The 27,414-nt window shown below is 37.5% G+C and overlaps 1 protein-coding gene and 1 non-coding gene across 3 annotated transcripts in view; one reads left to right on the forward strand and one right to left on the reverse strand.

Annotated features, from left to right (window-relative positions):
• Nucleotides 1-27,414, forward strand: part of Caap1 (caspase activity and apoptosis inhibitor 1) — a 54,943-nt gene that overhangs the window by 15,330 nt on the left and 12,199 nt on the right. The window contains exons 5-6 of one of the 2 annotated variants that reach the window (XM_055618942.1): nucleotides 22,893-22,966; nucleotides 26,002-26,040. In XM_055618942.1, the coding sequence (XP_055474917.1) occupies nucleotides 22,893-22,966; nucleotides 26,002-26,040 (113 nt within the window). The remainder of the gene's footprint in view (nucleotides 1-22,892; nucleotides 22,967-26,001; nucleotides 26,041-27,414) is intronic. The other variant, XM_055618943.1, reaches the window with a different exon arrangement.
• Nucleotides 5,826-5,932, reverse strand: LOC129685442 (U6 spliceosomal RNA). Its single transcript, XR_008721487.1, has one exon. It is a non-coding gene; the product is annotated as a U6 spliceosomal RNA (small nuclear RNA).

The following is a 27,414-nucleotide window of genomic DNA, read 5'->3' on the forward strand; positions in this document are numbered from 1 at the left end:
TTTTAGTTTACTAAATACTTTGCTACAGGAGCAACAGGAAACTAATCTAATGCGGTGTACTTGCTAAAACCTGGGCAGTAAGCCAAAAGTTACATATAAAATATTTTTGAAATGGTTTCTGTCTTAGGGTTCTGTTGCTATGAAGAGACACCATGACCACAGCAACCCTTATAAAGGAAAATATTTAATTGGGGCTGGCTTAGTCCATTATCATCATTGCAGGAAGCATGGCAACATGCAGACAGACAGTGCTCAAGAAGGAACTAAGAGTTCTATATCGATGTTCAGGCATCAGGAAGAGAATGCCATATTGGACCTAGCTTGAGCATCTGAACTCTGAAAGCCTGCCCTCAGTAACCCACTTTCTCCAACAGTGTCACAATACTCCAAGAAGACCACACCTCTAAATAATACCACTCCTTATGAGCCTATGGGTTCATTTTTATTCAAACTGTTGCATTCTGCTCCCTGGCACCCAAATGCTTATAGCTATTTTATAATGCAAAATGCATTTAATCCAAATTCAGAAGTTCCCATAGTCTATAACAGTCTCAAAGTTGTTTTAAAGTCCAAAGTCTCTTTCAAGACTTATGCTAATCTCTTTTTAAAAATTTTTTAAAAGATTTATTTATTTATTATGTACACAGTGTTCTGCCTGCATGTGTGCCTACAGGTCAGAAGAGAGCACCAGACCTCATTATAGAGGGTTGTGAACCACCGTGTGGTTGCTGGGAATTGAACTCAGGACCTCTGGAAGAGCTACCAGTACTCTTAACCTCTGAGCCATTTCTCTAGCCCCAGCTAATCTCTTAACTGTAACCTCAGTAAAATCAAAGTGAAAAAGCGCTTCACATACTTCCAACTATAATGGCACAGGATATGCATTACCATTTCAAAAGGGGGAAAAGGGATCATAGTGAGGAAATGCTGGACCAAGCAAGAATGCTGGACTAAGCTGAACAAACTCCAAACTCTGCATCTCCATTTCTGATGTCAGAAAGCTCTTCAGATCTCCAGCTTCTTTTGCCTTTGTGTTTCTCTTGGGCTGGTTCCACTTCCTGTTAGTAGCCTCCTTGGCAGGTATCCCGTGGCTTTGGCATCTCCAACATTTTTGTGTCTCCAAACCTTGAGAATCCAGGCCTCACCTTCACAGTTTCACGCAGTGGCCTCTGTAGTCCTCCCTGCAGGGACAGCCCCTGTACATGCCTGGCTTCAGTGGCTTTTCTTAGTCCTAGAGGGAGATTCTGTAATGCCTTTCTTTTAACCTTGACTCTAAAGCCAGAATCATGTGAAGCTGAAGCTGCCACTTGGTTCTGCTGCTTGCTGGGCGCTCTTCATTCTATTACATCTTTACCAGTTTTCTGCTTTTAGTGGTTTCCTTCATAGCCTAAGCTTGGCTGTTCTGGAACTTGCTCTGTAGACCCGGCTGGTCACTGTTTTCCTAACCCAAAGTTCATATTCCTCTAAACAAAAATGTCATCTAGCCTATCACAACAATGCCCCAGTTCCTGGTACCAGCTTCTGTCTTAGGGTATCTATTGCTGTGGAGAGAAGCTATGACCATGCCAATTTTTATAATGAAAATATTTAATTGGGGCTGGCTAATAGTTCAGAGGTTTAGTCCATTATTGTCATGGCAGGAAGCATGGTGGCATGCAGACAGACATGTGCTAGAGAGGTTACTGGAGTTCTACATCTTGATCTGCAGGAAGAGACAGTGAGCCACACTGGACTATCTTGAGATCTTCAAAGCCTGCCCCTCCAGTAACCCATTTCCTCCAAAAAAGCCATACCTGCTCCAGCAAGGTCTCCAAATAGTGCCACTTCCTATGAGACTATGGAGCCATTCACAGTTTCCAGGCAGCATCATATAAAAATCTGGATTTCCTTTTTTTTTTTTTTTCCAATAAAGGTCAAGATTTTCTGGAAAGACAAACATTGTTTGGAGTTAAGTGTTACCCTTCTATGACATGTATATTTCAATCTGCTACATAGATAGTACATTTGCCTAAATGTTCAATGTATAAGGTATCTATAAATGAAGTTCTGATTGCAGGAAGAAAAGAACATAAAATCCAGAGGCACATTTAGGAAATATATCAGTTAGTGAGCTTCTTCGTGACTGAAGAAAAAGAAAGTGTCTTTGTTCAGTTTATGAGATTGTTTTTTAATTAATTAAATACATCATTTATATATTTGTCTGTATTTGATTTGATTGTTTTTACTGTGTTGATATATGCACCATATGGGTGTGTGCAGTGCTTTTGGAGGCCAGAGGAGGGCATTGGATCTTCTGGACCTCAAGTTACAGATGATTGTGAGCCAATGTATAGGTGCTTAGAGCTAAACGGGGGCCCTCTGCAAGAACACCAGGGCTCTTAACTGCTGAGCTGTTTTTCCAGCCTTAGTTGACAGAATTGTGCAATATCTGAGATATTATAGTTTTAAAAAATATTGTTTGGTACTTTTATATGCGTGTGTGTGTGTGTGTGTGTGTGTGTGTGTGTGTTTGAGTCAAAGATTATTGCGTAGCCTAGGCTGTCCCTGAACTTAAGCCTTCTGCTTCTTTCTAAGTGTAGGGATTATATATGTGACATCTTGTCTGGTCTTTTTCATTTTACCTTTGTTTTGTTTTATTTGTTTGTTTTTATGTTGTATTATTTATTATTGTCAGCATTATTATTTATTGTCTGAATGTGTAACGTGTGAGTGTGGGTTTGCATGTACCATAGTGCATGTGTGAAAGTCCATAAAACCCACAGTTTATTCTCCAGAATTGGAAGAAAAGAAAAAAACAACTACAAAAAAAAAAAAAAATTTAAAAAGTTGTGTTTCTTTAAGTGGGTGACATTTTTTTATTTAGTTGCAGTTTTAATCAGAAAGGACATAACATTAACAGACTTGAGATGCTGCAAATATTTTCCAGCAGGAATCCATGGATCTCTGTGTGTGTGTTGTTTAATGTGCTTTGTTTCTGCTAGTTTTCTTATAACATGCTAAAAAAATTAAGATATAGTAGGACATGCAAATGTTTATGCACAAAATGTAAAAGTTCCAAAATTACTTTATAGTTTATGTAAAGTCATTGTGTAGGCAACCATAAACATACAAATTATATTTCTTCTCTAAGGTCACCATTGAAAGGCTTTTCTCTTCCCAGACTGTATTTGTATTCCCCAGCATAAAGTTTATTTGCTGGTCCTCACTTACATTATTTTTTATTTCTTTCAATTATGTATGTGTGCGTTTGAGGTTAGGTATATACAAGTACAGGTTTCTGCTGTAACCGGAAGCATTGTATCCCCTGGACTTGGAGCTACAGACAGTTGTGAGCAGCCCGGTATGGGTGCTGGGAATGGGACTGGTCTTCAGAAAGTGCTATTGACCTCCTATCCCTTGTCTGCGTTAAAGTGGGATTATTTTACTTCCAGAATAACAACAGAATCAGTAGTTGTGGAAAGCTTAACACTTTGGCTCCTTTGAAATTCATTAGAATTTGAATTTGAGATCCCAGTTAGGTTTTTTATTTTTTATTTTTATTTTTTGTCAGTTTGCTCAAGTTTGTCAAGAAGCTCAAGTTATCTGGGAAGAGAGACCTCAGTTAAGAAAAGTCCCCATCTGATTGGCATGTAGGCAAGTTGAAGGGGCATTTGTTGCTTGATTCTTGCTGTGGGAGAGTCTTGTTCACAGAGGGTGGTGCTGCCCCTGGGCAGGTGGTCCTGAGTTATATAAGAAAGCAGAGCAAGCCAAATGCAGTACTCCTGCCTGGGCTCTGCTTCATTTCCTGCCCTGACCTCCCTTCATGATGGACTGTGTACGACTAACTACAACTGAAGTAAACCCTCTCCTCTCCAAGTTGTTTTGGGCCTGGTGTTTTCTCAGAGCAATCAAAACCTAACTAGGACAGTTGAGTTTAATGGCAAATGTTTAATAATCCTGGCTCTTAGTAGTCTTAAGCAGGAAGGTAGTCAATTCAAGAACACCCTAAACAACTTGCAAGACCCTATCTAAAAAAAAAAAAAAAAAAAAAGTAATGATGTATAGGATCTCTGAGAATAAAATACCTATGCTTTCTAAATCTCTTTAAGGAAGCAAACAAGCTAAGTTATATTGTATTGCGTAGTCTAAAAACGTTACCATCTCGATTTTTTCCTAATTATGAATTGTGTCAAAACTTAACGAAATTTACAGCTTAAGATAGATTGCATAGCAAAAACAACACATTACAAAAGAGCCTGAGAAGTAACATGGTATCTCTATCAGAGGATTGGCTAGAAGAAAAGTTTTATTACAGTTAAAATCGCACTAAAGGTGAGACTATAGTTTGGCCTGTAATGTGATTGTGCTCTAAAGAATGTGTTTGTAATGAAATGTAAGTCTCAAGTAGTATAGTAAAATAATCAGAATGGAGATTTTTATATATAAAGGATAAAAATATAAACACTTCAGGGAAATCATAGCATAGCTTCAGAATTATTATTGCTAAATACCTTTTTATGAATTTTAAATGAATGTGTTTTTATTGCGGGAGATATTGGTGGAAATGAATTTTTATTTTCCTATAGGTAACAGCTATGTGGAGATAGCATTGTAGATTTAGAGGTTAGGAAATTCTGAAATTTCTATGATAAGTTGCACTGCAGGTTATATATGATTACTCTGGGATTGTTGCAGCCGCTCCTAACTTTTAGCTGAGGGTGTGGTTTGAATTAGCTATCAAATTCAACTCTTAAAAAAAGCAGAAAAAAAATTATTTATTTATTTATTCATTCATTCATCTATTTGTTTATTCAACCATTTATCTACCTACCTAACTACCTAACTACCTACCTAACTACCTATTTATTTATTTATTTATTTATTTATTTCTCTATTTATCCATTTATTTATTTATTTATCCATTTATTTATTTATTTATTTATTTATCTATTTATTTATTTACCTATTTATTTATTCATTTATCTATTTATTTACTTATTTACTCATTTATTTATTTATTCATTCATTCATTCATTCATTCATTCATTCATTCATTCATTCATTCATTCATTCATTCATTATGTAGTGCTCTGCCTGCATGTGTGCCACCAGGCCAAAAGAGGACACCAGATCTCACTGTAGGTGATTATGAGCCACCATGTGGTTGCTGGGAATTGAACTCAGGACCTTTGGAAGCTCAGCCAGTGCTCTTAACCTCTTAGTCATCTCTCCAGCCTCAAATTCACCTCTTAATTTGAACTTTAATACACAAGATATGCTTAAATTATATATAATATATATATATATATATATATAATATATATAATTGAACCATTTTAAAAAATAGAATTTGTAAAGAGAATTGGTCTTTTTTAATTAAATTTTTATTTTTTTATATTAGTTACAGTTTATTCACTTTGTATCCCGGCTATAGTCCCCTCTCTCTTCCCCTCCCAATCCCACCCTCCCTTTCTTATCTCCTCCTATGGCCCTCTCCAAGTCCTTGGATAGGGGAGGTCCTCCTCCCTTTCCATCTGACCCTAACTTCTCTGGTCTCATTAGAACTGGCTGCATTGTTCTCCTCTGTGGCCTGACAAGGCTGCTCCCCCATCTGGGGGAGGCGGTCAAAGAACTAGACACTGAGTTCATGTCAGAGACAGTCCCTGTTCTCCTTACTAGGGAACCCACTTAGATACTGAGCTGCCATGGGCTACATCTGAGCAGGGGTTCTAGGTTATATCTATGAATGGTCCTTGGTTGGAGTATCAGTCTCAGAAAAGAGCCCTGTGCCCAGATATTTTGGTTCTGTTGCTCTCCTTGTGGAGCTCCTGTCTTTTCCAGGTCTTAAAAATATGGAACACTTCACAAATTTGTGTGTCATTCCTGCGCAGGAACCATGCTAATCTTCTCTGTATCATTCCAATTTTAGTATATGTGCCGCCGAAGCGAGGACGAGGATTGGTCTTTTTAAGAATTACTTTATTGGGGGCTGGAGAGATGGCTCAGTGGTTCAGAGCTGTCTGGTATTCCAGAGGTCCTGAGTTTAATTCCCAGCAACCACATGGTGGCTCACAACCTTCTATACCAGGATCTGATGCCTTCTTTTGGCTTGTAGGTTTACATGCAGATAGAGCACTCATATACGTAAAAATAAATAAATCTTTTAAAAAATGTTTATGCTGGGTTTGGTGATACATGCCTGTAATTCCCGCCAATTCTGGTAGTCAGAAGCAGGTGGCTCTCTTTGAGTTTGAGGCCAGCAGGGTCTACAGAGTGAGTCCAGTACAGCCAAGGCTACACAGAGAAACGCTGTCTGGGGAAAAAAAATTGTTACAAAAAAAAATTACCTTATTGGTCATTAAGATGGCTCAGAGGGTAAAGGCCTCTGCTGTTGAACTTGATAATCTAAGTTCAGTCCCTGGGAGCCACAAGGTAGAGAAAGCTGAGATCTATACGTTGAGCAATTATCTCCACATATGCATAGTGGCAGATGCAGGACCCATCCCACACAGTAAGAATGACCTTAAGGGCTCATAAGATGGTTCATCAGATAAAGGCCTCTGCTGCCAAGTCTGGCAGCTTGAGTTTGACCCACAGCCCACACGGTGGAAGTAAGACAACTGACTCCCACAAACTGTCCTCTGACCCGCCTGCACATACCTGTCATTACATACTGTGTGAGGGTTGGGGATTTAGCTCAGTGGTAGAGCACTTGCCTAGCAAGCACAAGACCCTGGGTTCGGTCCTTAGCTCGGGAAAAAACCGAAACAAACAAAACATACCAGTGCATGCCTACACACACACACACACACACACACACTCACACTCACACTCACACTCACACACTCACTCACACATACACAGACAAAAGTAAGATATAAACAGTAAATTAAAAAATTGCTTCATGTCTTTAATTCCAGAAATGAGACACATCTTAAAACAAAAGTATCACAACAACAATTAAAACAAAAGACATGGTATATTAAGTACCTTTCTTGTTGATGTGACAGTGATAAATAAAATATGCAATAAAAGCAGTTTGAGAAAGGGTATGTTACTTGATATTATACTTTAGAGAATATAGTTCGTCATGATGGGGAAGGCGTTGCAGTGGTAGCATGAGGCAGCTGGATACATTGCATCTGGAATCAGAAGGGAGGAAGACAGATGCTGGTGCTTAGTGTTTTTCTCTTCATTCAGTCAGGGAGCCCAGCACATGCGGTGCTGCTCTCCACCGTTAGCTTCCATCTCCACTGTAACTGTTCTGGAAATACCCTCATTGACATACCCAGATGTGGGTTTCCATCTTGATTCTGATTTAGTCAGGCTGACAATGAAGATTAACTATAAGATATGGAGAGTCTTTTTCTACCTCCCTCTCTTCCACGCTTCCTTTCTTTCTCCTCCTCTTACTCTTCCTTAACCTTTCTTCTGTTGCTGGTTTTTGAGACAGGCTCTCACTGTAACCCTGGCTGGCCTGGAATTCTTTACATAGACAAGGCTGGCTTTGAACTCCCAGAGATACCAGAGGTCCACCTGCCTCTGCCTCCTTGAGTGCTGATGTTAAAGGTATGCACCACCACACCTGGTTTTTGTTTTTCTTTTTTTAGTATTTTTGGAGAGCCTTAAACTTTAGCATGGTTAAAGCACTAGTTGGTTTTATTTAGTTACTAGTTTTGAGGTATTGGTTATTAGTTATACCACTTTAGTTTAATACTTAGAATTCTCTTTCCTTCCTCCCTCTCTCTTTCTCTTCTTTCTTTCCTTCCCTCCCTTCCCTTTCTCTGTTCCTTCGCTCCCACTCTTTCTCCCTCCCTCCCTTCCTTCCCTTCCTTTCCTCCCTTCCTTCCTTCCCTTTCCTTTTTTGAGACAGGGTTTCTCTGTTTTGGCCCTGGCTGTTCTGGAACTCACTCTGTAGACCAGGCTGGCCTTGAACTTACAGAGATCTGACTGCCTCTGTCTCCCCAATGCTGGGTTAAAGTTGTGTGTCACTGCTGCCCAGTTATTAGGTTTCTTTATCCATATGCTATTCCATCTTCAAAACAAGTTTCCTATATTCTTTTTAGCTAGGATAGATAGAAGCTAGAACAGGAGGATGTGGCGTATAAATGGTGAGGGTTTGATGCTGTGCAGTAAAGGAGTTTAAAGATTAGGAGTTTCAGGCTTTTTTTTTTTTTTAAAGAGGAGCAACTAGAATTTGTGATCACTTGTCAGTCATTGAACCCTAGCTAAGTCTTGGAACTCTGTTGTTGGTTGGTTGGTTGGTTGGTTTAGTAAGCTTTTATATATTCAAGTAATTGTCTCTTTAGTTACAAAACTCAGTTGGAAGCCAGCCATTAATAACTATTCTTGCTTTATAGTTGAGCTATCATAACATAGCTGCTCGCTACCATTTGTTTTGTTATGAGAATAGTGATCTCTGTTTAGTGGTTCAGCAGAGCTGTCAATAGAGTGCTAAGAGTTTATTGCATTTGAGAAACTTTCCTTGACTTTCTTTGTATAAATAACTTTGAAAAGGTAAAAGCTATTTTGCCAAATGCCAAACTCTCTCAATAGCTTTTAAAAGAGCTGAATTTGTTAGAATGAGTCTTTAGTAAGCACTTTAAAAAATTTAAATATTAAAATATTTGAGTACCATGAGTGCCACTGGAAAAAGATGAGAGGAGTTTTAAAAAAGAGACAAGTAGGTGGTTAATTTGAAAGAGTTCATAGTACTACTATCTTTTTATGTGTTAAAATTATTCCATACTTAATTCAATTAAACATAACAATGCTATACATTCCAGAGTGGTGACAGTAGTTGACTAAATCACATGTCGGTTTTCCAAATGTATCATTCCCAACAAACCCAGATCCCTCCCAGACCTATTTTAGGCCCCTTTTAAAAAATCCATTAACAGGAATATTTGGTTGTAATGCAGATTTGTGCTGCCTATTTCAAGATGGGACACAGTGAATCTGAGCTGGCTTTTATAATCTTTTCACTCCCTCTTCCCCTAAGATTTCTGAGTCTTCGGTGCAGTAGCTGTGTTGTAGGTATCATCTGGGGCTGGACAACACACAGTTACTTGTTCTCTGCATTTTGATCAGTTGTGGTTTTCTGTAATGGTTTCTGTTGTTTGAGAAGTTTTCTTAATGAGCGGTTGAGGACTAAACTTACTTGTGGGTATAAGAATAGATTTTTAGAATTTATTTAGGGATTAGTCAAGTGTCTTGAAGGTTAGGTTCTCCTTCAAGACCCACAACTTTGCTAGCCCCTGGTAGTTGTCTAGGTTTCCAGTACCAGGTATGATTTCCCTCCTTTTGAGCAGAATCTTAAATCCAAATAGAAAGCCAGAGTTTAAGTGTCACTATTGCACCTTTAGGGATATAGTGCTATGCTCTTCCTTGTTTTAGTTCATAGGCATAATAGCTAGGTAGCACTGTTTGTTGCTTCTCTCTCTTAGACACTTGGATGGCACCTTTTGAACTACTCCTCAGGAAGGAGGCTTTTAGGTCAGAACCAGCTCAGATTCACTGTCCTGTGTTCAAAGTGAAAGGTGTCTTCAGCAAGAAAAGGCTTGCCTTTCACCTCTAAGAGATAATCAAGGGCAACAGCAGTAACATGTTTTGGGATTATTCTTAGATAACCCTGAACAAGAGCTCAAAAGTAGGATTCTCCCACCTGTTCTTAAATAACAGTACTATAGTAAGACTTTCTTAGACCTGCCAGCAGAAAAATAAAAACACAGAGACTTACTTTTATTTATAAAAACTTAAGCACTATAGCTGGGCAGATTCTCAGCAATTTTTTTTTAATATTTATTTGTTTATTATGTATACAATGTACTTGCACGTACACCTGCATGCCAGAGGAGGGCACCAGATCTCATTATAGATGTTTGTGAGCCACCATGTGGTTGCTGGGAATTGAACTCAGGACCTCTGGAGGAGCAGTCAGTGCTTTTAACCTCTGAGCCATCTCTCCAGCCCGATTCTCAGCAATTTTAACCCGACTAATCCTGACTTACATCCCATCTCATGGCCCATTACCCTCTCTCACTCAGTCCTGGCACCTGTTCCTTCCTGTGTCACACAACCCTCTCAGCCCAGAAGTCCCACCTTTCCTTGCCTGCCTAGCTATTGGCCATCAGCTCATTATTAAGCCGCTCAAAAGGAAAGAGGAATGTTTACAAAATATCATACAGATGATGAGCCATAAGAGTAACAGTACTAAAGTCTGGCCAGCACTTAGCTCTCTCCCTGGTTAACAAGTAACAGTTGACTATACAGAGACACCCTTCACACAGTGTACAAATGATTACCCCAACAAATATTATTTAATAATGTAATATATAACAAATTATTACTATTGTTATTGTTGTCTATGGCTCTTGGAGGGGAGCATTGTCAGCCCAGGTGGGAAATGTTATTTAAACTGTATGTATATAGCATACATAGGCTTGTATGTATTATATGTGATTTAAGTTGAAGGATGATTCCTTATGTTTTTTTTTAGATATCCTTCCTAATATTTTACCCACCTCTTCCCTTTTCTGTATTAATTTCCCTCTGCTTCTCTAATTAGAGCTCTCACCTTTTTTTTTCATTTCCCTTTTCAAGTCACTTGTACCCTGATATTCCCTTCTGTTCTCTCTCTCCACTCCATGTTTCCTTTTAACTTCCAGTAATCTTTTTAAAAATAAAAATTTCTTTTAGCAGCTTCATTTTTATTAATCATCTTTTCATTTAATTTGAAAAATAAATTGACACCAGCAGTGTGCTGATTGTCTAGTGACTGGTCTCTAACAGATAATACACGTGGAGCTATCTGCTTGTCAAGACTTTCTTGTGCCTGTTTCACTACAGTTATGACAGATGTGCAGTTTAGTTAAATGTAAGTAAATATGTTAATATTAATATAAAAAAGTATGTAACTGCTTTCAGTATACTAAAAGTTGTGGTCAGTTAGTTAGCCATGGGGAAACAAAAAATGGGTGGCATTCTATAAATATCAACTTTCTTTTTGAAATAGTCTTATTCTGTTGCTCCAGTTGACCTCAAGCTTTCCCTCCCTTCCTCCCTCCCTCCCTTCCATCAGATTTTGTTCATTTTAATTAACCCCAAACGAGAAATGTGGATACTGGGTATGTGTGTAGGTAAATAACAGGGTGATTGTGTGATTTTGTGTTAAAGATGAGGGAATGATTCTTTATGTGAAGATTGGTGAACTGAAGAGGCATTTATGTGATTTATACTAATATTAGGTGTTAAATTGCTAACTTCCTGAGTGCTAGGATTGCAGGTATGAATCTGTGTATCTCTCTCTGTATGTAATTAAATATAAATATATTCACACATGTATACATGTACATATATATGTATATATAAAATTTATTTCCTCCCTGCATTAGCTTAAAGGATTTTTACTGTTGCGGGGGGTGTCTCTGTTTGTTTTTACTTGTTTTCAAATTATGCTATGAATAGAACACAGGGCCCACATGCTAGGCCAGCACTCTACTACTGGTCAAAACTGCTGGCCTAGTTTTTAATGAGTTATGATTAAAGGTATCAGGTGTGCAGAAAATTATAATAGCATAATAAATGTGTGCTCCTGTCACTGTCACTACTTCTAATATTTGATACATTTTTACATAATCAGTTCACCTAGTTTATATTTTTAATAAATTATAACTTTTTTTTTTTTTTTTTAAGGCAGGGTTTCTCTGCGTAGCCTTGGCTGTCCTGGACTCACTTTGTAGACCAGGCTGGCCTCGAACTCAGAGATCCACTGGAGTGGATATCTGCCTCCCAGAGTGCTGGGATTGCAGACGTGCACCACTGTGCCCAACAAATCAGATATTTTAAAAGTAAGGTTTTATTTATTTATTTTTTATTTCTAGAAAATAAAGACACACTCCCACAAAAACCCTCATTATTTTTAAAACAACAATATATAGTTTTATGATACCCATTTCTCTATTTGTAAGATCTTTTAGAAATGCCTGCTATTTTTCTTTTCTAATGAATATTTTAATATAGTGAGGAAAGGTAATTAATACTTAGCCTCTGTAATATCTCTCCTGACTTTATCTGCATGCTTTATATTTTTGTCTGGCTCGTTCCTTGTGTGGCATGAACTGTGAATGTTCTTAATAAGGTGGAATTACTAAAGTTTTTTTTTAGTTACTATATGTATTAGCTTTCTATTGACAGTATAAAGAAATACAGATGGGGTGGTTTTAAATAACACATTTTTTATCTGTCATGGTGTTTGTTTTGTGGGACAAGGTCTCATTGTGTAGTCTAAGCTGGTCTGGGTGTTAGCGTGCAGGCTTGACTGCTGCCGCACCTGGCATGTTCTTTTATCTTACAGTTCTGGAGGGATCAGTTTTACTGGGATAATGTTGTGGTGTCAGCAGGATAGACATTTCCTTGACTTTATGGCTAGGTGCTGCCTATCTTCTTTGACTTGTAAACCCTCCTTTATCTTTCAAACATGTAATTTTACCTTTCACTCTTCTTGGGTCTCTCTTATATAACTGCTGTGAATGAGCATATCAGGGTAATATACACGAAAGTATATCTAGTATCTTTTTAAAATTAATTAATTAATTATTTTTATTATTAGTTACATTTTATTAACTCTGTATCCCAGCTGTATCCCACTCCCTCATTCCCTCCCATTCTCACCCTCCCTTCCTCATCTCCTCCCTGCCCCTTTCCAAGTCCACTGATTGGGGAAGACCTGCTCCTCTTTCATCTGACCCTGTTTTATTACGTATCTTCAGGACTGGTTACAATGTCCTTCTCTATGGCCTAGCGGGACTGCTCCTCCCTTGAGGGGTGGGGAGGTCAAAGAGCCTGCCATTGAGTTCATGTCAGAAATAGTCCCTGTTCCCTTTACTAGGGAAAACCAATTGGTTACTGTGCTACCATGGGCTTCATCTGAGCAGAGGTTCTAGGTCATATCCTTACATGGTCCTTGGTGGAATATCAGTCTGAGAAAAGACCCCTATTAGTATCTTTAAGCACATTTACAAAGTTACCTTTTCCATGTAAACTACATTTATATAGATTATGGAAATCAGAAGGTAGACCCCTTATTTCCCCAAAAACCCAAAGGGTGTTTGTATATGTTTTTATACATATAATATAAAGTATCTAGGAGTAATAAAAAAATATGTATTTTTATCTCCTCATCTTGCTCCATTCACCTGCTCCTGTATTTTTAAAATACTATTATAAGAAATTTTATGTGTGAATGCTCCTTTTTGGGAAGTCTAGTGAAGCCTACAGATCCTTTCTCAAAACAATGCTGCCTCTATTTATCTACTATCTATCTATCTATCTATCTATCTATCTATCTATCTATCTATCTATATCTTTCTCTCTCACTCTATCTATCTATCTTTCTGTTTCTAGACAGATCTTACTTTGCAGCTTTGTCTGTCCTGGCACTCAATATGTAGACCAGGCTGGCCTCTGCCTCTCAAGTACTGGGATCAAAGGCATTCAGCATTACACCCAGCCTGCTTTTTATTTTTAATTTATAGATTGAAATAGAACCACAAAGCACATGAATCATTGAAACTTAAAAATTTTGTGATATAGTAATATATGCACTTGTTAGCATGTTAAGATTTAGCTGCCATTCTCATGACTTTCATATTTTGAAGTATAGGTTAGTTATAAACTATGTTAGGTGTCTGCCTCAAGTATATTATGTGAGGTTTTCTATGTTTTTTTTTTTTCTGTTGGTGACAGACTCATCAATACTGGTAATATATAAAGAAAATACTTAGCTAGGCAGTGATGGTGCACACCTTTAGTACCAGCCCTTTCGAGGCAGAGGCATATGCTGATGTCTTGAGTTTGAAGTGACTGTGTTCTACAGAATGAGATCTAAGACAGCCTGGGCTACACAAAGAGACCCTGTCTCAATAAAACAAAACAACAAAAACCCCCAAACAAAAACAAAACCCCCAAAATGTAATTTTCTCCATTTTGGTAGGCTAATAAAGTAACCCAAATTCTAATATTGCAGTCTATTAGTTAGTCTGTCCAGCAAAAAAGAATAATGCAAATATGATTTAATTGTCAAGTTTATATTCAACCATTTTCGAGTATTATCTGCCTCGGCCTTAAATGCAGTCATCTTTGTAGTTATATGGCTAAAAGAAGAACATTTGACAGAATACTACATGATAGAAGCATAGGGAAGCAAAGCGGGAGAGAGATTATGCTGTTGGTTGAGGAGATGCAGGAGGAAACCATGAGCTTGAAGATAAAGAAATGCAGCTCTAGAAGAAGAGGGAGATAGAAAGACCTGGAGGGGACAGGAACTCCTCAAGAACAACAGAGCCAAAATACCTGGGCCCAGGGGCCCTATATAGACCAATACTCCAACTAAGGACCATGCATGGAGAAGACCTAGGCCCCTGTTCAAAGGAAGCCCATAGGCAGCTTAGTCTCCAGGTGGGTTTCCTAGTAAGGGGAGCAGGGGCTGTCTCTGACATGAACTCAGTGGCTGGCTCTTTGATCACCTCCTACTGGGGGGAACAGCCTTGCCAGGCCACAGAGGAAGATGATGTAGACAGCCTTGACTGAGACCTGATAAGCTAGGGTCAGATAGAAGGAAAAGAGGTCCTCCCTATCAGGGGACTAGGGAAAGGGCATAGGGGGAGAAGAGGCAGGGTGAGTGGGACTAGAAGGGGAGGAGGGAGGGGGCTGCAGAGGGGATACAAAGTAAATAAATTGTAATAAATATATAAATAAAATATATAAATAAAAAGAAATATAGCTCTAAATGCTAGAAAAGTCAAAGAAACTATATATTCAGTTTGTGTGTATGTGCCCATGGTAGCTCAGTATCCAAGTGGGTACCTTAGCAAGGGGAACAGTGAGAAGAGCAGTGCACAGGCATGACTTTAAGCCTACATAGAGTATAAAGATACCACAACACAACAGGCAGGTAGTTAGAAATATGTTTCTTTGCCAACTTTTTAATATAACCTTTTTTAAGTATTTTGCCATTTTGATTTTTGTTCATGCAGTGCCTTTACTGAAAATTTCCACTTTTAAACAATAAATCTGTTTTAACTTGAGAGCATAAACTGGTTTTTCTATTAAGAAAGGAGAACTTTATGCTTCATAGTCAAGTTGAGTAAGGCTAGGTATGATGGTGCACGTTGGGAGGCTGAGGCAGGAATTCAGTTGTAAGCTAGTGTGGGCAGTGTAGCAAAAGTGTGCTTAAGAGAAAACACAGTGGGCTGGAGAGATGGCTCAGTGGTTAAGAACACTGGCTGCTTTTCCAGAGGACCCTGGTTCAATTCCCAGAATCTACATGGCAGCTCATACCTGTCTGCAACTCCAGTTCCAGGGGATCTGATACCTTCTCACCAATGCATATAAAAAATAAAATTAAGTAAATTATTTGGAAAAAAAAAAAAGAAAACACAACAAACTTGTGAATGACAGCCGGTTCTCTACTCTGATGTGGAACTGTTGGAGGTGGCACATTAATTTTTGGTGTATTCCTACTTAGAGGACTATCTCTGTAAGCTGTAAGAGTGCATAGCAATAACAGCTCGCAGATTTAAGGTAACCCCATTTTAAAGAGACTCCCACAGTGTACTACCAATTTAACATTTGATAGATTAACTTTTTCACCTCCGTTTCTTCATCTGAAGAATAAAATTTTACCTTAGAACATTATGATGACCAAATGGGAAAAGGATTGAAAGACCTTAGGATTGCCATATGGTAAACACTGAAAAATATTACTGCCTTTCTTTGCAGAATTTTTACTATGAACCTATAACAATAACTTCTAAAATTCCACTTTACATTGATGAATATTGGGAAATTTCCCAATTCCTTTTGTTATGAAACTTATAGAAAGCTGTGAAATGACTTAATTTTTAGTTATTCTTTACTGTTTCATAAAAGACAGTTCATTGCTTATGTGTCTTTTTTTTTAACTTATAGAAAAAACATGATGTTGTGGTTGTATATGCCTCTAATGTCCAGTCTGGCAACCAAATTTTACATGATGAGATGGCTATAAACCTGCTGGAGGTAGAATATTATATTCTGAATGTAAAATGTCCCCCATGGGACCATGTATGAACACTTGGTCTCTAGCTAGTGGCATTGTTGGGGGGGGGACCTTTAAGAGTTGGGGGTCTAGTTAGAGAGAAGTGGTCATTATATATTTAGGCTATAACAATTAGAGTATTCTACCTAACATAGTTTACCCTGAAACAACAGATAATGTTTTCAGAAAACCTTTAGGGAGCATATCATAGAATGCTGACAACAGCATGATTTATAACATTCAGATAGACTCTCACACTTAAAGCAATGGTACCTGGTGGTTCTGTTTCATGTTTGTCACTGGGCATGGGGTTTTAGGGTTATAGTATGGCCCTGTTTCCATATTCATAGTCGCATACCTCCGCCCCAGTTGTTACCTAACGTAATAAGCAGCTGCTGTATGTAGAGATAAAACTTGAAATATTTGTTACTTGGTAAAGCTTTGTTAAAAAAAAAAAAAAGGTTGTTTTGCTTTGTGTAGTGTTTGAAGGTACAGTTGACAGCCACTTTCAAGGATTTGTGCATCACCGATGAGGGTGCTGGAATCTGAACTCTGGTTCCCTAATAGAGCAGTAAGCACTCCCAGTCACTGAGCCATTTCTTCAGCCTTTTGAGGCTTTATTAGCATAGTATATTTGGGACTCAAAAATGGTTTGAATTTCAGTAGTTTCTTCTCATTGCTGAACACGTAGTTCTCCATCCTGTGGGTGTATCTGTTTTTAATCTCCCAGTTGAGGTACTCTAAGATGACACCTCAATGGTTTTTACACTTCAGTCTCCAGACCCTGAGAATATATTGCTTTATACAACAAACTAGACTTTAGATTTAAGATTGAGGACTGTAAGATAGGGTTCTTATCCTGGATTATCAGTAGGTACCTGCTATAATCATCTGAACCCTTCTGAACGTGGAAGAAAGAAAGGAGTAAGAAAAACATGACATCAAAGGTCAACGCTGTAACCACCTTCAGTTTTAAAACTGGGAAACAGGGATTTTGAACCTACAACCTCAAGGACATAGTTTTGTCTAGAACCGAAAAGACCAGACTGTGGATTCAAACCTAGTCCTCAGATTCTTTGGACTTGTAGTCCCGCAAGATTCATAACGTACTTTTGACTTTCAGAATATGAATATAATGAATTTATGCCCTGGCTGTCCTTGAACTCACAGAGATCTGACTGCTTCTGCTTCTCAGGTGCTGAGATCAAAGATGTGTGCCACCACACTCAGCAAATTTATGTTTTTTTAAGCTGTCAGATTTCTTATGGTTTATTATGGCAACAATAAAAACTAATGGCATAAGGTGGTTTCTCATTTTTAATGATTTTAAACGAAGTAGCTTTTGTGTGAATAAACCAATGTTGGGTTTTTTTGGGTTTTTGTTTTAATTAAAAAGCACCTAGGAACAGGATTGCTGTGTCATTTCTGCATCCTTGCGTGCCAACACTGAGAGTACTTACTGTTTGTTGGGCGTTTTGGTTTTGGCCTATCTAGAATGTGTGGTGTGTCACATTGTGGTTTTAATATGCATTTCCCTAATAACAAAAGATCCTGGATTCTAGTTGCTTTGTCTATTTGCCATCTACATATCTTTCTCAATTGAAGGCATTTTAATATTTCATTGTTTCCTATTATGATTTTCTAGTTTATCTTAGTTGCTCTTTTGTTACCATAACAAAAGCAACTTAAGGGAGAAAGTGTTTGTTTTGGCTGAGAGTTCCAGTTTATGGTGGCAGGGAACACATGGCAACTAGAGCAGGAGGCTGGCTTCTCAAATTGCATCGGCAGCTTAGTAGCGAAGATGGTACGAAATGTGGCTGGCCTATACAGTCTCAAAGTGCACTCCCCCCTCCATGACATACTTCCTCTGTAAGGTTCTTTCTTTCTTTTAAAGATTCCACACCCTTCCTAAGGACTGTCACCAACAGAGGATCATACATGAGCCTTTAGGAGAAATCTCACATTCAAACCACAGTGCAGTTCTTAATTAGTCTAGGCTCAAGTTTTTTTGTTTGTTTGTTTGTTTGTTTGTTTTTGTTTTTGTTTTTTTTTTTTTTTGACAGATTCACCATGTTGTCCAGGCTTGGCTCAATTCCAGGGCTTAAACAGTTCTGTTATACTAGCTTTCCAAACACCTGGAATTGCTGACACATGTTAATTGCCTTGCTTGGATACATATAGTATGACTTGCAGATATTTCCTCCAGTCTGTGGTTTGGCTTTTCATTGTCTTACTTTGGAAAAGTAGAAGTATTAAATTTTGATGAAATCCAACTTAATTATTTTTATTTGTAGGCCATGCTCCAAAATCATCTCTCTCTCTCTCTCTCTCTCTCTCTCTCTCTCTCTCTCTCTCGGGTGTGTGTGTATGTGTGTGCGTGTGTAGGTAGGTGAATGTGGAAGGTAGAGGACAAACCTGGAAAGTTTATTCTCTTCTACAGGATCCAGGCATTTAACTCAGATTTAACTCAGGATTTATTTTACCAGCTCCAGATCTTGGTGACATTTTTTGCTTGTCCTAGTATAAACCTTTTTTTTTTTTTTTTTTTTTTTGGTGCCTTTTAAAGGTTTACAGATTTAGACATTGGGTTTTGTATCCATTCGGAAATACTATTTGTATATGGTGTGAAATGTGGATTTAAATAATCTGTAAGCTGTCTGATTTACTTAAAATGTTGATTCAAAGACTGTTTTTCCATTAAATTTTTGTTGTTCTTTTATACTGAGGAGTGTGGGGAGAATCCAGCACTAAGTACTTTGTTTTACCAATTTACCTGATTTTTCCTGGTTGACCTTTGCCCTTTGAGAAAAAATAGGACTGTCTTAGTCCTGTTTATCTTTTTGTTGAGAGACCTAAAACCACTTTCATTTGGAATAGAAGTGGATTACTGTTCCCTCCCTTTAGAAATATATTTTAAGGACTGGAGAGCTGGCTCAGCCATCAAGGACACTTACTTGCTGCTCCTGCAGGGGACTGGGTTGGGTTTCCAGCACCATGTCAGCTGTTCCCAACTTCTGTAACTACAGCTCCTGGAACTGATACCCTTTGCTGGGCTCCATGAGCACCTGGTTAATGTCATTTCTAAAAACCCTTGAGTTGTAAGAAAGGAGAGTGATGTCACATGAAAGATGGGCGTGTGTCAGTTTGAGAATACAGTTAGTGCTTCAAGTAGAAGCTTCAAATGCCAGCTGTGGTAGAGAAAGAGGATACAGGTGGAGAAGGGAATTAGGAAAGTAAAACTAAAATGAAGCTTATTCTTAACTTGTTTTAAACAGAATCACAAAGATCATTGTAGAATTTTTAGTCCAAACTGGCTTTGTCATGTGTTGTTCTCTCGCATGTTCTCTTTGCTCTCCCAAGTCTTTACTCTGACTCTTAGTTTTAAAGGATGTAATACAAACATTTAAATAGCCTTTAAATATAAATTACAGTTTTGTATTCTTTTCCTAGTTTTGGCAACTCTCATTTTATCATCTTAAAGTAGACTCAGACTCCACCATGAAACAAGAAAGAGTTGGATGTTGTAGCATTTTTAGACTGTAATATGTTTTTGGAAATATTTTGCTTTCTCCACTGTTTAATGGAAATTTTTAAGTTGTATAGATAACTAAACTTATGGGACAGATTTCAGTTTTAGTTCTGAAACCTACATCTTAGAAAATTTTTCTGGTCTTAATTTTTGTTTTTATTTTGTTTGCTTGTGTTTAGACAGTGTCTCCTCTTGTAGTTTAGGCTGGTCTCAAACTTTTGGAAATCTTGCTATCCCTGCCTCTTTGAATACTGGTATTACAGGTGTGCATCACCATGCTCTGCTTAATACTAATTTTTAAATTTAAATCATTACCTCTGAAAGACTCTACTTAGTAGTGTATCAAAGCAGATGCTGAGTCTCATAACCAAACCTTCGGCAGAGTGCAGGGACTCATATAAAAGAAGGGGGAGTTCGTATGACCTGGAGAGGACAGGAGCTCCACAAGGACCAAATATATCTGGGCACAGGGGTCTTTTCTGAGACTGTATTTCCAACCAAGGACCATGTATGGATATAACCTAGAACCCCTGCTTGGTTGTAGCCCATGGTAGCTCAGTATCCAAGTGGGTACCTTAGTAAGGGGAACAGGGACTATTTCTGACATGAACTCAATGGCTGGCTCTTTGACACCCCCCCCCCCCCCCCGCCAAGGGAGAAGCAGTCTTGCTAGGCCACAGAGGAGGACATTGCAGCCAGTCCTGAAAAGCTAGGGGCAGATAGAAGGGGAGGAGGACCTCTCTTATCAGTGGACTTGGAAAAGGGCAGGGAGATGAGGGGTGGAGGGTGGAATTGGGAGGGAATGAAGGAGGGATCTACAGCTGGGATACAAAGTAAATAAACTCTAATACTAAAAAAAATAATAAAAAATTAATTAAAAAAAAGCTACCTCTGGAAAAAAAATCCGTCTTTTCATTTTTCTGCCACAGGGTGGCGAACTGTACCTACTTATGAAATTTCTGTTCTGTGATTTTTTTTTTAACAGCCTGATCAAACCTACTTAAGAGTTTTATGTTTATTCTCATTGGGCATGCAAATAAATTGTTTATAACAGTGGATAATCTTTATAGAGTCTTATTTGAAGGGTATTTAAGGGGCTTTGATCAGTTTTTACTGCATGTTTACTTAAACATTCTTCTTGAAGTCATTTTAGACGTAATACATTAGAGAAATCAGACTAGTAAAGGAAAAGTCCTTATAGTGTATATGTAGATTTACTTCTTACTAAGATTTTATCCTTATCTATATACAAATATGTTTTTAAAAACTTTAATATTACTGTGTGTTTCTACACACATGTTTGGAATGCAGAGAACAAGTCTTTCCCCTCCTCTGTTTTCGTGGGTTCCAGGGATTGAACTCAAGTTGTCAGGCTTGGGTGGCAAGGACCTTTACCTGATGCACCATCTCTCAGTCCCTATGTGTGTAATTTTTGCGTGTGAGTGAGCACTTGAGGCTTCAATCATACTATGATGTGAACATTATCCCTAAATGCTATGTTGTGTTTTCTGAAGAACAGACATGGACTTCCTATAACCATGAGTATCAGTTCCAGGAAATTTTAACTTTCACAACAACCCTTTATTCAGTATTCAGTGTATCAGTATTTCAGTTTCTCTTTTGGTTCAATTTGGTTCTCTTTTATTCAGCCTTCATTTCCCCCTCTAGTCAGGTCAGTTGTAATATTTGATTGTTGTGGCTGTTTAGATTCCTTTGACCTGAAATACTTCCATAGCCTTTTGTCTTTCATAATACTGATACGGAACTTCCCTTACAAAAAAGCATTTTAGTGATGGTTTTGTGTGATGATTTGTTTTAATATAGACCACACATTCTCAGCTAGATTGCACAGATATTCTTTTGTTGTCTTGTATGCTTTTTACTGGTGATACCATATTTTGTTGTTGATAATTTTGGGTACGTTAAAATTAATTAAACTTAACTGATACTAAAGAGCACAAAAATTATAGATTTTAATGGAACACTGTTATATTTTGATACAAGTGCATACTTTTTGTGGTTTTTAGGTGTGTGTGTGTAGCTAAAAAATTATGTACCATTTAAGGTTGTATAAAAGTAAATGTTTTCATTGAAAGGTTTATCAGTGCTCAGAGTAGATAATGTCTGAGTTTTCTGGAATGCTTGAGGTAGAGCACTTCAGCTTTATTATTTGTAAAGCTCTGTATATTGTCTTTGCATTACCAGGGAGAATTTTTTTTTAACCCTTCTTGGTACCTGCCAGTCATTGTATTAAAAGAATGAAATCTGAGCAAGTGACATTAGATAGTAAAGAAACATTAAAAGTAGAGTCAAGGCAAATGCGTATCTCAGAGAAGTTATGATTAATACCAAAGCCCAATAAATCTTTGTAGATATTGCTGTTTCTGCCTTATTGTCCCTTATGGTAGAATTACCTCTGTGCACTGCCATGTGTGGCTTCAAAGACATGATTTTATAGTCTCTGTTTGAGTTTGGGTTTGTATTAGTCACTTTTTAAAAAATACAAAATAAACATGTACTTGTCAAATACATTGATTGTAAAGAGTAAACTTGGCAACTATTTGCAATTCTGTTTCATTCATAGGTTATTTGAAAGACTTGTTACTGTTAACTGGATGAAATAATTTTGTGATTAGGGTCATTTCCTGAATTATTCCTGTAATACTGCTTTTAGGATAGGAGTAACATTCTCAGAGGGTAATAGGCATCTGATTTGAGAAGATCATTGCTTGTCTCACCTAGTGCGCACAGGTAGTGCCTTGACTGTTGAGAAGGTGTTGCAGCATCGGCTTGAGATGGCACAGCCCTGTGTGCAGCCCTGCGTCAGGTTGTGTAGTGAACTTCACACTCTCACATTAATCTACTCACTTTGATCACATGTCAAATGTATTTTTACATACAGTAGACATTCAAGCATTCGAGCTATGAAATTAGGTGAAGAGAAAGTAATTTCAATGCTAAAATGCCCATTACCTTTAACTGTGAAAACTGAAAAATTACTGGATACTGCTGTGAGTTGTGATACCTTTTATCAACTACCCTATAGAGTTTTGGGAGAACAAATTGCCTCCATGTTCCCCTAGGTTTTCCCCTTGACTTTACAAAGAAGCACATTGCACAAATTAAGTACTAGTTTGTAATTGCTTCTTCTGACACATGTATTTATGGTTCTGAGTCTCCCTGGTACTAAATTATACCCTGGGGCTTGGAATTCATCATGTCTCCCTGGTACCTAACATAATTCTAAGAACTTGGACATTAACTGATTGAATACTGTTTTAAAAGTTTTTTATTTTTATTGCTTAGGCAAGATACCTGTATAGATTCTACTTCATCCCTCAGAGAGAACAAACAACCAGAAGGTTTGGAATCAAAACAAGGTATGGATCAAATACTTAATTTTATATAGCTTTCAGCAGTAGCAAATATCAGTCTGAAAATTCACCCTGTTTTACAGAGAGGGAAATGGAGTACTGTATGTGTCCATGATCATGTCTTCTTAGCTTCGGGGTGCCCTGAGTGCTGTGGGGCTGGTTACAGGTACCACCAGAAAGGTTTTATTTCATTGATTTCTATTATGTATTCTCCGTTGCAAGATAGAGGTAAGTTAGCTGGGTATCTTTGGATTATATGTGGAACAAAGTTGACAACCTTGTAGGAAAACTACCCCTATTCCCTGTGCCAATATATTTTTATCTATTTACTTTCTTCTTTAGAGAAGAAATTCCTTTCTTTAAATCTGTTTTGACATAACCAGCGAGTAGATATAAAGTGGTAATTTTAATTTATTTAAGCCTTATAGACCAATGACTAATTATTTAAATGCTTTAAAAAATTCTCATCTTTACTAGGAAAAATTAAAAGTAAATAATATGTTTTTATTGTTCAAATATCATCTCATGTTTTTTCCATTCATAAAATGAGGACTTAAACTTTTTTTTAACTTTTATTAATTATACTTTATTCACTTTGTATCCCCCCATAAACCCCTCTCTCCTCCCCTAAACTTTTTTTTAAAATTGAGCTATAGGAACTTTTTAGTAGTAAGAAGAAGGTTTATATTTATTTTTTAGGCAGAAGTCCTGAAGCTTCACTTTGCTATTGATAATTGATTAACAAAGTGGGAGATGTATAGTTTTGTAATTTGTTACATATATTTAATTTTATATATACACACAATCTAGATTTTAAAAATACATTGGTACTTAATGTTTCTGATGTTCTTGGAAATTCTCCAATGAGAATTTTCTTGTATTAGGCTCTTAAGTAGCAAGAGAAAATTATGTATTTGGCTACTGAGCATCCTCACAGAGAGAAACTGAGATTTGGTTCATCAGCATTTTTTTTTTGTCATAGAAATACAAGTTATAAACACATTGTTTTCAGTTAGTATAATTATGGTCATCTAACCCTCTTCACATTTCACATATAATTAGACCACAATGCTATTGTGTCCTTTTCTTTTTATTTGTGAGACAGTGATCTACTTTGTAGTTAGGCTGGCCTTGAACTCATGATCCTTTTGCCTCTGCCTCAGCAGTGCTGTGAATAGCTGTATCACCAGCATGCTCAGCCTGATTTTATCAGTTTCCTTTGTTCTAAAGTTTTGGTAAGGACTGAGCAGAGTATGTGAGCATGCTATTACATGATCTAGGGAAAATAATATTGTGTGAAGAATGGAAAAGGCTAGAATGAGGCTGCTTGAGTCTAGTTCTAGTAGAAAAGAAGCCAGAGACGCACTGCACAATTTACACCAAGCCTAATTTTCTAAGGGAAGATGTTTTTGACTCCATGTTCAAATATCCAGAGTTCTTTTTTTTTTTTTTTAATTTTATTTTTATTTTTAGTTACAATTTGTTAACTCTGTGTCCCAGCTGTATCCCGCCCTCATTCCCTCCCCCTCCCCAACTCCCTTCCTGGTCTCCTCCCTGCCCCTTTCCAAGTCCACTGATAGGGGAGGACCTCCTCCCCTTTCATTTGACCCTGTTTTATCAGGTATATTCAAGGCTGGCTGCAAAGTCCTCCTCTGTGGCCTAACAGGACTGCTCCTCCCCTTGGGGGGGGGGGGGGACAAAGAGCCTGCCCTTGAGATCCTGTTAGAAATAGTCCTTGTTCCCCTTGCTTTGGAAAACTACTTGGTTACTGAGCTACCACGGGCCACATCCCAGCAGAAGTTCTATGTTATATCCATAGATGGTCCTTGGTTGAGTGTCAGTCTCAGAAAAGGCCCTGTGCCCGGATATATTTGGTACTTGTAGAGCTCCTATCCTTTCCATATCATACTAACTCCCCTTCTTTCATATGATTCCCTGCACTCTGCCATGGTTTGGTTATGAGTCTTAGTGTCTGCTTTGAAACACTGCTAGGTAGAGTCTTTCAGATGCCTTTTGCGGTAGACTCCTGTCATACATTCATATCCAGAGTTCTTAAGAACGCCATTCGAATATCAACAACCTGTTTTTCTAGGATTTTCCTATAGTAACTATAATCTTTTGAAACCAGCTGTGGGAAGGCCAAGAGGAAGAGAAAAGACCCAAGTTGCCAGAAAATGTATGCATTTTATATTTAGCAGTCTGTAGACTCTACTGAGTTTCCCATATAAGCATGGCACTAAGCAGACATAAGAAAGGCGAGGTCGGAGCATAAAAGGACTGCTGTGCAAAATAGTTTGTGCTCAGATTGCAACTAGTACAAAATGGTTACATTTTCAGAGGGTTTTGTGGTTGCTACTGGTTTTGTTTTGTTTTTGTTTCCCCCCATGGATAAGGATGGAACCCAGGAAGGAATTCATGTATGCTAGGCAAGTAGTCTCCCATTGAATCACAATCCAGTTCCACCCCCTTTAAAAAGAAAAAAAAGTTGTTTTTTAGAAAATGTTTGTAAGTAAAATATAAAATGCTTTGCTGCCTAGTAGGATAAGAATGAATTATCTGAAAGTTTTATTTATGCAGGACATCTTTCAGGTAATAATCTAGTATAGCTACTCTGAACCAGATAGCTAGTAACTTCATGGTGTTACCCCATAAACCATGGCTTATTAAGAAATAGAAATCCCAGCAGGCTCAAAGATAGCCCTCTCCCTTTTATTTTCTAAATGAAAAGATTGCTTTCTATTTGTAGTTAGCAAAATCCTGAAAATGTAATACTGTTTCTGTAACGTTTCCTACATAGTCAGCCATTCTGCTCACAATAAACTTAGTAAAAATACAATATAACATTCCTTGGAAAGATACTGTTTTAATGTCTTGGCTATTTAAGATTAATCAATCGAGCTTAGTTTTAAAGTTCAGTTGAACAAAATATGAAGTAGCACTGAGTTTTCTGTTTGTTCTTTCAGGATAAATCTTATTATGACCTATTATTTCTATATGTAACAGACACATTATTTACATTACCTTTTCATTTCTTTTTTCAGTTTCTAAAAGGCTCAAGTATGATTTGAATAGCTATGCAGGTAGGACTCAACATCCATTATCAGTTAGTTAAGTTGGTGTTTCTTTGTCAAGTACTGATAGGTAATAGCATGTCTAGAACTAGCAGTGCTAAGGATGGCTATTGAATTCATAAAATAACCTTTACTATACGGTGTTAATAACTGAAGATCGATTTTTTACCATGAAACTATTATTTAAATGCAGGTCTAATACTGTTTGATTGATTAAAAATTGTAACAAAATTAAAACTCATCTATTAGAAATAATTTCTTATTCATTTTCAGCCAGAGGGTAGGCATATGAGCAATATCAGTTTATAGCTTTGTTTTTCATCTGTGAGTATATGTACATGTGAGTATTAACCTAAAGAAGCTTATTGGGAGTTTGGAATTTTAAGGTTTCCTAGAATATCAGTGATTGTACTGTTGAAAAGACTTAAAGGTGCTTTTAAAATAGTCTTGGTGTGTTAAAATTAAAAAAAATGGGTCATTTGTACTATAGATTGAAAAATGGAAATTTCGGTTTGATGAAGGTAATGTGAAGAAGACAATTTTAAACTTTGAAGCTCATCATTGCCAGTGTAATGAGCTATTTTTCTGCAGACTTATTTATGAGGACATTCATCAATATTAAAATATAGGTCTATATTTAAATTATTTATTATGTCTTAAGGATACATGTAGCTTATAAATTACTGTAACTTCAAGAATTAAGCTAAAATTTATGCTTGCATTAGTTCTTTAAAGTTGTAATGTTAACAAAATTAAAACTACACTTGAGAAAGTTGTTTGGATATCTAGGTTAATGAGAAGAGTGGAGAGGTTTAATATTATTTTAAAATATTTGGAAAGTTGTTAAATAGAAAAGTGGTTAATTTTTTTTTTTTATTGCTCATAAGGAAGAAAGTAGAGTAGACAAAATTATCATTAGACAAAACTTTGGAGTTTATTGCTGACTTCAGAAGTATCTGAAGATACATTGGATTGTCTCAAGTTCCTATAATGCAAGGTGCTTGAATGAATATTTCATAAACCACCACCTGGTGGTGCTATTGTACAGCACATTCAAGCAGTGCTTCCCTGTTTGGCCTTGATCTTGAAGTTTCTTTTAAATTGTCTGGTTTTCATAGTCCATGTCAGAAGCAGCCCTTGCTCCCCTTACTAGGCCACCCACATGGAGACTGAGGTGCATGTTGGCTACTTCTGAGCAGGGTGTCTAGGTCCTTTCCATGCATGGTCCTTGGTTGGTACATCAGTCTCTGCAGGACTCCTTGGGGCCAGATTTGTTGGCTCTCTTCTTTTCCTAATGGAGCGTCTGTCCCCTCCCTGCATTTCTTGTATTTTACTTGGAATCTTACATATTTATTTTCTTCATGTGAAATTAGAGACATGCAT

This window comes from Psammomys obesus, unplaced genomic scaffold (genome assembly GCF_907164565.1).
Source record: "Psammomys obesus unplaced genomic scaffold, mPsaObe1.curated_primary_1811, whole genome shotgun sequence".
Lineage (NCBI taxonomy): Eukaryota > Metazoa > Chordata > Mammalia > Rodentia > Muridae > Psammomys > Psammomys obesus.